Source organism: Aplidium turbinatum, chromosome 10 (assembly GCF_918807975.1).
Source record: "Aplidium turbinatum chromosome 10, kaAplTurb1.1, whole genome shotgun sequence".
NCBI lineage: Eukaryota > Metazoa > Chordata > Ascidiacea > Aplousobranchia > Polyclinidae > Aplidium > Aplidium turbinatum.
In genome coordinates this window covers 24,551,522-24,564,029 of record NC_137481.1, presented here as the reverse complement: position 1 = coordinate 24,564,029, position 12,508 = coordinate 24,551,522, and the positions used below count along the sequence as shown (strand labels likewise).

Below are 12,508 nucleotides of genomic sequence, written 5' to 3'. Positions count from 1 at the left end.
GATTCGTGGTCCCGTTGCTCTCATTTTTCTGAATAGACTCGTTTTCAATTCATTCTTATAAGACATTACGTAATGAAAAAATATGTGATGCGGTTGGAAGTCGTTACGTCATGTATTTTCAATACAAATTTTTTCGAGACACCCATTTGTACGTGCCGTACAATTCCTGATGAAAACTGCTGAAGACCAATCCATCAGTGCGGCTACCTGGGCGGACCACCAATGGAGCTTGGAGTGGAAGAAGAACTCCTCAAGAATTCAAAGTTTCATCTCCGACACCAGCCACCATCCAACCGGAATGCATTTGCCAAGGAAGGCCTGAGTGCGGCTCAACCGCCTGCGTACTGGCGTCGGACTATTCCGCTTCAACATGCACAAATGGGGGATGGCTCCATCCGCGATCTGTGAGAGTGGCATGGAGGAACAAACCGTAGACCACACCATCTGTAACTGCGCCATCTACCATGCGCCAAATGGTGTGCGTGGTCTGCGCGAATTGGATGACGAATCAATTCAATGGCTGCTCGACACCTGCCCAAACATCTAGACCGCGTCGCCGCCACTGCCCAAGGGTGGTAAAAGCCAGAGCCCCTCGACCCCTGGAGTGGCGAAGAAGGTTCAAACGAAGAAGAATACAAATTGAAGCTTAAAATGTATTCTTTTGTTCATAGTCGTAATCCACCTTCAAAGCGGTATTAGAAAAGAACAATTTTCGATAAGGGGGCACCAAGAATAAGTCGATATGATTTTTAAGGTTTACGTCAGCTCCGGAGATCAGTAAAAGATAAGGTTGTCCTCTTTGGTGCAACAAGACCATTTATAGATTGGTTTAGTGAGGATTCGTAGTCCCATTGCTTTCATTTTGAATGAGCATACTGATTTTCAATTTATTCCCTACAAGACATTACGTAATGAAATAATATATGATAAGTAAGGATGGAAGACATAACGTCATGTCTTTTCAATTCAAAATGAAGTTTAAAAGTTATTCTTTTGTTCATACTCGTAATCCTCCTTCAAAGCGGTATTACAAAGAACAATGTTGTGGCGCAACATGCAGCTTTTCAATAAAGTTTGGGAACTGTTCTTTTTCTTGTTCATCTGCGCTTTAAATACCGGTCATTCTCCGTTGTCCATCCACTAAGCAGTTTAGGTGAACTGTGGTTAGCCTACTTGCAGCAGGAGTTATACTGTACAGACAGTGGCGTAGCGTAACCATGGCGTGACTTATTTAATTGTGGGGCACTTCAGCAGAAGCAGAAATATTTTACTTGACATGAAAATTTAGCCTCGGGCGATTTTTGTTTTGTAGCCTAACATTCAAAATTTTGCTTATTACCGTATATACTCGAGTGTAGTTCGAGATTTTTGCAAGTGGTTTTCACCTCAAAAAGCAGGTTCGACTTATGCACGGCACAAGCTGTTTCCAGCTCGGCAGCCTTCAAAATTAACGCATTATTTTTGCTGTGGCAAAATTATTGCCGACCAAGATTACTGAGTGTGAAACAGCGTCGGCTGAAGTAAAAGTTTTGAATACGTTTATTTGCCGTGATTCAAACTTCAGTTTCAAATTTAATGATTTCTTGTCAATTCTAAACTTTATACACTTGTTGAGCAATGCGCAAAGCTCACGAGACAAAAGAGCTGATTTAAAGGCATACTAAATGAAAATTTCAAACGGGAATTAAGCATTAAAATGAGTAAACTGAACATTCAAGAATACATTTAAAAAAAAATTACCGAAAAAAATTTGTTTTCAATGGCACTGGCAAGGCCCAAAGTCCAATGTTTCATTTATTTGCATTTTTTTCAAAATAACTAAAAAGTGCAAACACTGCTCGAGAATACGTCACTAAAGACAGCAATAACAAAAGCCACGTTACCACATCTGATGTTTTGAGCAAACTGTCTGATGTTTTGATGTTGAAATGTGTTGTTTTGATGTACATTTAGCCTACAGTCAAATCGCCCGCAGTAACAATTATTGCGCGATTAGCTGATTGCTATAGTCTTTAGTGACGTAACTGTACAGTCGCACGCTTTGCTGCTCAGGGCCAATCTCGTTTTGAAGGCTCTGACAAAAGCACGCGCGCAATGGTGGTCAGACCGCAATGGGGCAAAGTTTTATTGAAAATCGTTTTATGGTAGCATGTTAAACACAAAGAACGTGGAAAATCGCCAAGTCAGGTTTTTCCTTTAGTATCCCTTTAAGCAATCGATTTATTTTTTATTTTTGCGTGTATAATCGTTCTTATTACGTAACATTCCATGATCGTTGAAGTCGATTAGCGGCCGCATAAAACAATGATGTCAGGTTGGCTAGGTGATAATAGCGGTAAGAGACATCGTTAATGCAGGCAATATCTGCGACCAAGACCACAATACCTCAGTCCTCAACCACGGTGGCCTTTCACTACTAAAACCTACTATTATGACACAACAACAAAAACAATATCATTCATAAATCTTATTTACTGTACAATGTCTTTGTGATTAAGTGTTCAGAATCACAAAGACAGTGTTCAGTGTTCTTTTCACTTACTTCATTTTGTCAGTAGTGTAATTTTTAATTGTTTTAGTTTGGCTTATGGCAGGTTGCCATGTCCGATGGAATGAGGCTTTGAATTGCAATTTTAGTATAAATGTGACAGTTTATCCAAACTGATTTCAGTTCAAGTCTTTTGAAAAAAAAAGAGTTTTTCTTCAAACAGGAATCTTCTACTGTAGCCTACATTATTATTATTTTACATACTGGTTCGAATGTAATAGAGCCCGGATATACAATTTTAAACCTGTGCATGATTGTGTTTGGAAATAATACAGCACATAAATTTTCATTGATTAAGCACTGTTAATGCGCAATTTAGGTCAAAATCAGGTTGGAAATTTTTTTAATTTAGTATTGAAAAAGTAGGGAATTTTTAGAACCTAGTATGTCGTGACGTCACACGCGTGCTAAAGGGCGGGTTGTAACCCCCAACCCCCCTTGGCTACGCCACTGTGAACAATGATACTACGACATATACGATATGCTATAAAATAGACATTAAAACAGCCATGTTCATCAATAAATTTTGCTGGAATAAAAATTGCTAAGCATGCAAAGTAAACTTGAAATTTGGTTTAAAACTCTGTATGCAGTGTCCATGACCAATTGGCTATTTGTATGTTTGCAGACATATAGCCTACGGTAATTGATTGAAATTATGATGAAGACTAAAAACTATAAAACAATTCAAGTTTCACTCAGCGTCGGTTTCAGCTGAGCCAGCTCCAACAAATGTTGCTATTAAAATGTATAATCGATGGATAATTTCAACCTTAACAATAACAAAAAATAATCCTCCCCTCCCCGGGATAAGTTAAGTCGGCTGTGACACTAATATCAGCTGTTTAGAAGCATATCAAACCATTCAACAATTTCTCACAAAATTTCGGGGGGGGCCCGGGCCCCTTGGCTCCTCCCATAGATCCGCGCCTGCACTAGGCCTACAGTCGTGTAACACGCTGGTGAGAAATTGAGGCACCAGCAATGACGATTCGGAGTGTAACCTTATTTTAAGAACCTTAGGCATACGCATACGAAGCCGAGTAACGTGATCAAGTTTAACATCTTCAAGTTTATTACATATAGAAACACAAAATTACGCAACAAATTAAGTATCGAACGTTTTCGACATCACAAGATGTCCTCTTCAGGAATAATATACATACATCAACTACATCTATATGTAATAAACTTGAAGATGTTAAACTTGATCACGTTACTCGGCTTCGTATGCCTAAGGTTCAACAAGACAAACTCTCTATCGAAGCTCTTATTTTAAGAATAAACAAGTCCCCACTAACCGTGGCTAAAACGATAAACAACAAAGCATGTCGCAATCGAACGACGCCTACAAATGGACGGCGACAGTGAGGGATGTGACTATGTGAGTATGCTTATGGCCACTGCGATGATATAAAAGTAGTATTCAACCATTACAATATTTACAATTAACTTAACACTACTTAGCTCGGGTCCAATGGAACAAACCAATCCGGCTCGAACGCGATGAAACCAACAAGAGAGAGAGAACGTCAGTTAAGGCGGGCACCAAATCCAGGGGGGAAGTGACGGCAGCCATTTTAGCATAACAACTTTTGTAAGCGCGTGTAAAGCATGAAACATTCAGAAGCTGCGTTGCTTGTGACGTCATTACGTAAATGGAAGTTAGAGATACTGTAGAACAGAGAAAAAACGTAAACTTACCAAACAACCTTCAAAGCACGGATCAACTCTATGGCTGAGTGCTAGAATGGACACAATTCTATGGTAGCCACTTAAAGCATGTTCTGATTGGTTCATGCCTTACAAGCTCTTACAAAAGCTGTTACGGTACGTTAAAGTGGCTACCAGGAGTGACTAGCTCAAATATCCCCCATAAAAAAAAACAAGAAAAAAGATGCAATTCCGTTATTACGAATCTTCTCGCTTTGCACTCTCAATCACTTAAGATAAACGCAACAGACGTGCTTTAATTTAATGCCCTACACTCCAACTAAAAAAAAACAATATTTTCAACAACGAACATACCTCAACGAACTGCATAAAGTTAACAGATAAACTTAAATCAACCAAGTTATCCCAAAGGGTAAATAGCTTACATGCTGGATCCATGTTTAACAGCGAGGCCAAAGTTCTACTTCAATCAAAACGGAGAAATGTCTATTGTTTTCAGTTTGATAGGCCATGTGGCCATCAAAGGGAAAAAAATGACATTTTGCCCCAACATAGCTTGGAGCCAACTCGAATGTCAAAACGTGTTCTAGAGCGAAAGGATTTTTAAATGCAAATATTTCACATTTGAAAAAGTGCAGGCTCGACGACCTCCTACGCCTTCAGGGCTACGGTCTTTCGCACTTTCTTATTGGATGCACACTGTACGTTTTTGTTATAGGGCAAAGTAGGGCGTGTTGTCACAGCACGATTTCCATGTGATAACCCAAACGTATAACTACGAGTTTTCAATGGAAGGCATAGTTTTCAGTTACAAGCAGTGAAGGTTAATAAATTTGTCACCACAGCAGAAATTATGAGGAATGCCATTGAATTTTGGGCAAAATCAGGTTTTATAACTAAACTAAAAAATGGTCTGGCAAACTAAGATATGATCATAACTGATCAGGAAAGATACCATTCATTTGCTTTAAGCCTGCTCTTTTCATCATACCAAACAGATAAGACATGCAAGTAGAGATGTAGCCTACGCATGGTTGTTGAAAATTAGATAAATGATACACACATATATTCGATAGTGACACATAATTCTCAAGATGACATTTTTATTGCTTTTGACAATGGGCATAAACTTTTTACCAATATGTTGTAAATCAATTTCTTTGCATTTCGCATAAGTTATTTGTTTATTCGTTCAGCCTGTATTAAAACCATTTTTTATTGGTTTCTGTCATATTTTAATCATAAAGCATGAGCAGAAATTTTGTGACAACACGCCCCGTGCTCTGTGACAACACGCCCGGGGTGGGGTGTGTTGTCACAGCCCATTTATTTGCATTAAACATGCATTTATGTAAAAACGACATAATCTAGAAAAACTTTAGCTGTAGCTAAAAGAAGTCGAATGATAGCCTACCTCTTTCAATTGCACTATCTAGCATCTCGATACCATTGGCACAGAACGAGATATATGCTAATTTGTAGAAATTGTGACAACACGCCCCACTTTGCCCTATGTAAGTTACGTTTCGCATCCAAACAAAAATAAAATAACCATTAACATGTCAGTTGCAACACCTCTTACTACTGTAAGCTACTATTTTTTGATGTAATTTGAAGAAACTATCATGAAACATTCCTTTGGTTTGGTTTTGAATCTTTGTTCTCGAACTGTCTAAGCTTTGATAGGTACTGTAGTTTCGTATAGGCCTACTTGTAGACTTGTAGAAGGTTTTGACGCACGGCCGTTTACCGAGATTGATAGAGTGACGTTTCCGATTGTTGAAGTCTTGTTGCTTAGCCCATGGGCCTAACTACCGCTACTAGTAGGCTAAACAAACAAATAATTGAAACCCTTCTGTGGTCGGAAAAAAATATTAAAACGTAGCTTCGATTTCATATCTAAAGTAATCACCAAACTTCTGCGGAAATCCAGTTTTTATTGGATGAGTTTGGGCAAATGCGAAGTGTGTGCTCATACGTCTTCATCAATAGGTTGACCCGTTGGGCAATTGAGCCAAAAAGCGGCCAAAGCAAGGTAGCCTATAAGCTAAGCGTATAGTAACAATAAATGTTTGTCAGAAGCTGATTGTAGCAAGAATTGACAGCAATAGACACCGGTGTTTAGTGGTCTGTAGCTCCTGCGAGCTTTACATATGTCATTTCTACGTTCTATAATAAGCACAGAAACAAATGGAGGCCTCATAATTGTACCGGAGTCCCAACTGACAAAGTTAGGCTACGGCCCTGATTGAATGGCAGTCCAGCTTATTAGCCTACTTCAGTTGATTCATAGGCTATTCAGTGCAAGTAGGCCATAAGTGATAGGCTGCATTGCTTTCACAAGTAATAAAGCAAAAAAAGCTACAAACTGAAACCCATTTAGCCTACTTATTGTAGCAAATAAAACAGTAATTCTCACTTATTATTATAAAGACATAGTAACTAAAGCAGAAAGAAATTACAAGTCTATCAGAATTGCAGACCAACAGCGTTTTCCTTAGACATTAACACACTACCAGCAGTTCCTTCAAGCGCCATAGCTTATGCAAAGTTACTAGAGCTCATTAAATAGCCTAAGTGGCTTATCATTGTATCACTTGGCTTGTTTTTTATATAAAAGTAACTTGAAGAAAATTTAACAATCAGATCTTTGTTTTTTAACGTTGATTCCATGTTTTTACGAAGATTCTACTAACTACTCAACAAGTTATCAAGTAGTATTCACAAGCAATTTCATGCTTGCCAATGAAGCAGCCAGCGTGATTGTTTTCAACGTCACGCTTCATTGCACAGAGCTGCAGGAAAGGTCTTTGAAATAATGTAAACAATATCACACCGAACCAAAAAAATCAATTTATTAAAATTTAGAGCTTTCGCCACACAAGTGTGGCTTCTTCAGTATAGTCTGCAACAAATTATAAAGAATGAAATACCATTGAGATGATACCACAGTCTCTATATTACATGATACTATAGAGTAGATTTTAAAATATGTGAATATACTTGGCAACTCTATTTTTATGTAAACAGTTTCTATAGAAACATTTGGTCCAATCGCCTGGTCAGGCAGTGGTAGCACTTTAGCAGTAGTACAGTAGTAGGCTGTGTCATTTAGGCTATCCTTTAGATCCATTAGACAAGAATGTCCATATTCGAATCACAAAAAAAAGAACTATACAAAAGTAAAAAGCATACAGTTGAAAACAAACATCAGCGGCGTAAAAGTAGCCAGAAGACATCTCAGTACCGGTACTTCACAGGTAGGCCTAGGTACAAAAGCAGTAGCGTATTTAGGGGGGAGGATAAGGGGCGATGGCCACCCCCTAATGATCAGGTAAAAAAAATTAAAAATATATAAGTTACAAATTTTGCAAAAAAAAGTTGTAGCACAAGACATAATTGCTTGAATGATTCATCCTAGCGCGGGGAGGGGGGGTATAGGCTACTTTTGCGATGTAATTTGCCAATAATATTCTGAGTTTCCAAATCAACTTCTAGTTTAATCTTGATTACAGTAAGTTAAAAATATTTAATTAAGCAAGCAATCACTAGTAGGCCTATACACTGCATACAGTGGCGGCTCGTCTAATGGTGCTGCAGCACAACAAATAAGCTCCTGCAAGGACCAACACATAGGCTACGGTACGTTGAATTCTGCAATGGTGAATGTTAGAAGCTAAACGTAACTGTGTTGCAAGACCTAAGGGGCGATAATAGGCTTTTTCACCAACCTTTTGGCAAGGCTTGCTCAGTTTTTGGCGAAGAAATCCGAATGCCCTGGAGAGCGCCTAGACAACAACATCAACCCAACATTCCAGCTGAAACTTGGGAGATCTATTTCAATCGAACAGTTTTTCTTCCTTTTCTTGACAATTGCATGGCACAAATTCACGAGAGATTCAATGAGCACTGCTCGCTAGCTTTTAAAGTCAGCACATTTCTGCCTTCATTGATTCATGAAGATGAGGACTGCCGATCGACGAGATTTTCGAATTCTACCATGAAATGCTGGATGTTGAACTAAGCAATTGCTTTGCAGCTAGCTGTTGAATTGCGAAGATGGAGAGCGAATTGGCTTGCAGCTTCTGTGGATAAACGACCTGCGACCAGGGTATGGGATGGAATGGAATGGAAGACGTTTTTTCCATCTCTATTCCATCTTAGAAATCTTCCATTCCATCTCAGAAATCTCTTCCATCTTCACATTTTGTGATCTCCGCGTTGAATATGCCATAAATAAACCTAAAAACCATAGGCTAAATTTAAGATAATTGTCATTGGCCCTTCCGAGTGGTGCAGCATCAATCCTTCCCCACACACGGTGTGTTTGCTTGAAAAAGATTTCCGAGAACACCGAATCAGTTTGCGCCTTAGTTGGCGACCGCTCTGTGAGCTAGGCTATTATAACCCAAAATGCCACCATCGGTTTACGTTGGTTCAATGTTGATGATGATCTATTGATGAACCCATTCGCGGAGGGCACAATGACTAGCTGACTACTGTCTTCATGCGGTCACATTATTCCAAACTGAGCACTCACCAGGCTACTCAACCGGCAAGCCTTCATGGTAAAGTTTCCGATTCCGTTAGTAGGCCTACTTGAACCCTCGAAGCAAAACTCAAAATCGTCGTCTAAAAAATTTAATTTAAGCTAATTCTAAGCTTAAATTTAAGCTAAATTTAAGCTTATTCTTAATAAAGCGTTAGAAAGTTAATGATGGAATTGGGATGGAATGATGGAAGATTGTATTCCATCCCATCATCAAGATCTTCCATTCCTTTCCATCCTTGACATTTTCCATCTTCCATTCCAAAATCTGTCTTCCATTCCATCACATCCCATTCCCTGCCTGCGACTCTTGTGGATGCGTGTCAAGCTGCTGAACAACTCGGCACTAATCAGATTATCCATAAATTACTTCGAATCTTTGCTACGCTTCCAGATACAACTACAACTTCCAGTTACAACTGCCTCCAATGAGCGATGCTTCAGTTCACTAAAGTAGCCTACCTGAAAAATTATTACCGCACGACCATGATACCGAGCCACGTTTGGATGGTCTAGCTCAGGGTTGTCTAAAGCGCGGGCCGCATGCGGCCCGCGACCTCCTTCAATGCGGCCCGCCGCCTCTTCTAGAAAACTTTTAAAAATTACCGTATATCCTCGCATATAAGCCGACCCTAGAAAAACAACCTTAAAATGGTAAATTTATAAAAATCCGCATATAAGTGACATAACAACCAAGTATGATACCCTGATTGAAGACTTCAACAAGCGATTTCAAGATTTCTGGCACCTTGAGAAAAACTTCAATGTATTCAATGCTCCGCTGACTATAACTATATCAGAAGCCGATGACGATTTGCAGCTTGAATTGTGTGACTTGCAAAGTGACCAGTTTTTATTAAGCAAAGCTACACTGCCAATCACTCAATTTTGGCCTCTTCTTTCTGAAGAGCATTATCCTAATTTACGCCGTTTTGGATTGCACTTGCTGTCAATGTTTGGCAGTACCTACCTTTGTGAAGCAGCATTTTCCGCAATGAAGTCGATTAAATCCAAAGAGAGGAATCTACTTAAACAAACATCTCTCGAAGCCTGCCTTCGTTTAGCCTTAACCTCAGTTGACATTGACACAAAGGAGCTGGCTTCCAAAATACAGGCACACCCATCTCACTGAATTTTAAGTAAACTGTACCGTTTTACGTACTTCCTTAAATATTTTTTACGAATAAATTCATGGTTTATTCTTATTCATACTTGTCAGTTATTTTTAAGGTTTCCTGGTCTACTGACGTTGCTTAAAATTTCCAAAACTCTCTTATTCGTAGTATTCACATCTTAGCTTCTTTAATCTATTCCCCAATATGTTTTTATGATAAATATAAAGATTCATTTACACATGTACGTGTTTTACTTTACATCTGGTACGGTGAGACAGTGTATAAGAGGAAAAATGTCAACTGCGGCCCGCGATCTAATTTCCTTGCCGAATGCGTCCCGCGTCCCATAAAGTTTGGACAACCCTGGTCTAGCTCAGATGTATTTAAGCAAGGATATTGTACTCGAGTATGATGCAGTCATTGATATATTTGCCAAGCGCAGCCATCTCATGAAACTGTAAATTGTCATTGCGAATCGCCGAGATTGTTCAAAAGGTCGGAAGATCTAACTTATCGTTTATGTTCTGAAGTGTTTGATATCTTTTGTTGATTCATTGATTGGAAAAGTAACTTACTTCTGCGGATTCGCTTTTGATTTTGGACTTCCTCCCCCCCTACCTGACAGTATTTTGACGGTTTCATTTAACCTCCTCCCCCAGTTCTGACGCATCATATGACATTTTGGTATACCCCCCTATTAAAAGGGTCAAAGAAGTCTAATTTCATCCCAAGTAGAAAAAATTTGAACCGATTAACAGCCATCCATTTTCACCACATTTGAGCTTTCTGTGTAGGCTACTACCGTTGAGACTACCGGTACCCCGTGTGTACTACTCCGAGACCCCCATTGGCCTCCAGCCGCCAAGTCAGCCGCTACGCGGCTGACTGACACAATGTCTTGGCCCCCCCCTAAGAAACTTTCTAAATACGCCACTGGGTACAATACATTGCAATTGGCTCAGCTAGTCTTGACAGAATCTTTCTATTGAAGAATGAAAGCTATGAGTCAATCATAAAGAAAACTAAAGTCACTTAGATGGCACGTGGAACATGTCATCGTAGTCTTGGAAAGATTTCGATTTGAGAAAAGTGTCAGAAGACATTAAAGCTATACATGGAGAATTGCAAGATTTATAACAGTTTTATACAAATGCATCAGTTCAGTGTGTTTTATTTCTGACCATTACAGCAAAAAAATATATGCCAAACATAGCAGAGGTCTAGAAAAAGGCCGAAGCAAAAAACGTAGACGTTATAACATGCATGATACCAAAACAGGACAATCAGTTTTTAAAATGACACGTTCGCATCATCTTAATAGACTTTTTAAGCTTAGAAAAACAAAGAGACAAAGAAAAAGATTCAAGTAAATTTTTCAAAAATTTATATAAATAAAAAAATAAAAAGACAAAATAGTCAGTTTGCTATGTTGATCGGCCTTGGTATGTTTTCAAAACTGGTGATGATCTTGAGGGGAACACTTTGATGCTTTAGCTCATCATGAAGAGCAAGGTAGACAAAGAAGACCCCTGATTGAAATCTTATCACGGCACAGCCTTTCAAAACGCAGTGCACCAGGTCTTGCTAGACTAACAATAGCGGTAAAGCGTAGACTAAGACCACTAAAAAACGATAAGGTAGACAGTATTAGTTAAAACAGCATACAGATATAAACAGATCATTGTGAGCCTATAGACTGTCCGTTGTTTTTTGTTTTTTTTAAATGGGAATATAATACGGTAGTCAGTTAAATGTGTCCTGCTAAGTCATGACCATACTGTGCTGGCATGCTTATATGTGGAGCATCCCTCAAGGGCCTCCGGAACAACGTGTTTCTTAAGTGTTTTTAAAAACTCAATCCATGAAGTATTATCTAGGTAATTTATGTAGACTACACAAGTGATATACTGTGTTAACTACAGTGATTATCTTAAGTTATTAGTGATTATCACAAAAGTGAATTTCATAAGACTGCTTCAAAGGCTGTACCATAATATTTGCTGCAACTTGACATTCATATGCACCAGCATAACAAGGCATGTGTGTAAAATTTAAAATGTTTCATTAAGGGAAATCACAGATTCTAAATGGTGTTAGTTTAATTTTATGGTAGGCTATTTCTGACCACCAAAACAGTTTTAAGCTTTTATTAGATTTGTGTTTACAGCAGAAAACATATCAGTCATGTTAGGTTCAACATCAGAATGATACCAAGACAAAGCTGTAAAAGCAGAGTAGTCTAGAAGTGTTTTAGCATCTGTCACAGCATGATTAAAACATAGGTATAAACTAAACTCATTCCTAATTGATATATGCATGCAAATAATCATTCACAGGAAGTATTACTTTTAAATGGGATGACATTTTGAGTACAGGGTTGATCTCTAAGTGGTCAAAACTGGTTTTGACCACAAAGTGGTTTAAACCTGGTTTTAACCGGTCAAAACTAGGTTTAAACCGGTCAAAACTGGTCACAACCCAGAAAAATATTTTTATGTACTGAATGGTCGGCTACCTGGGCTATGGGCTATTTAGGAAATATAAAAGTAGTTGTGAGTTGTGACCATTTTGATATGCAGCAGCAGGCCTAGAAATAGCTGGCGGCCATGGCCACCTGAACTT

At 38.8% G+C, this 12,508-nt stretch overlaps 1 protein-coding gene across 1 annotated transcript in view; it reads left to right on the top strand.

Annotated features, from left to right (window-relative positions):
- The first annotated feature begins 7,358 nt into the window (after nt 1-7,358).
- The window catches only part of LOC145778484 (leucine-rich repeat-containing protein 71-like), a 33,643-nt gene continuing 28,493 nt past the window's right edge, over nt 7,359-12,508 (top strand). The window contains exon 1 of the mRNA XM_082589970.1: nt 7,359-7,482. Coding sequence (XP_082446096.1) covers nt 7,365-7,482 — 118 coding nt within the window. The 5' untranslated portion in view covers nt 7,359-7,364. The remainder of the gene's footprint in view (nt 7,483-12,508) is intronic.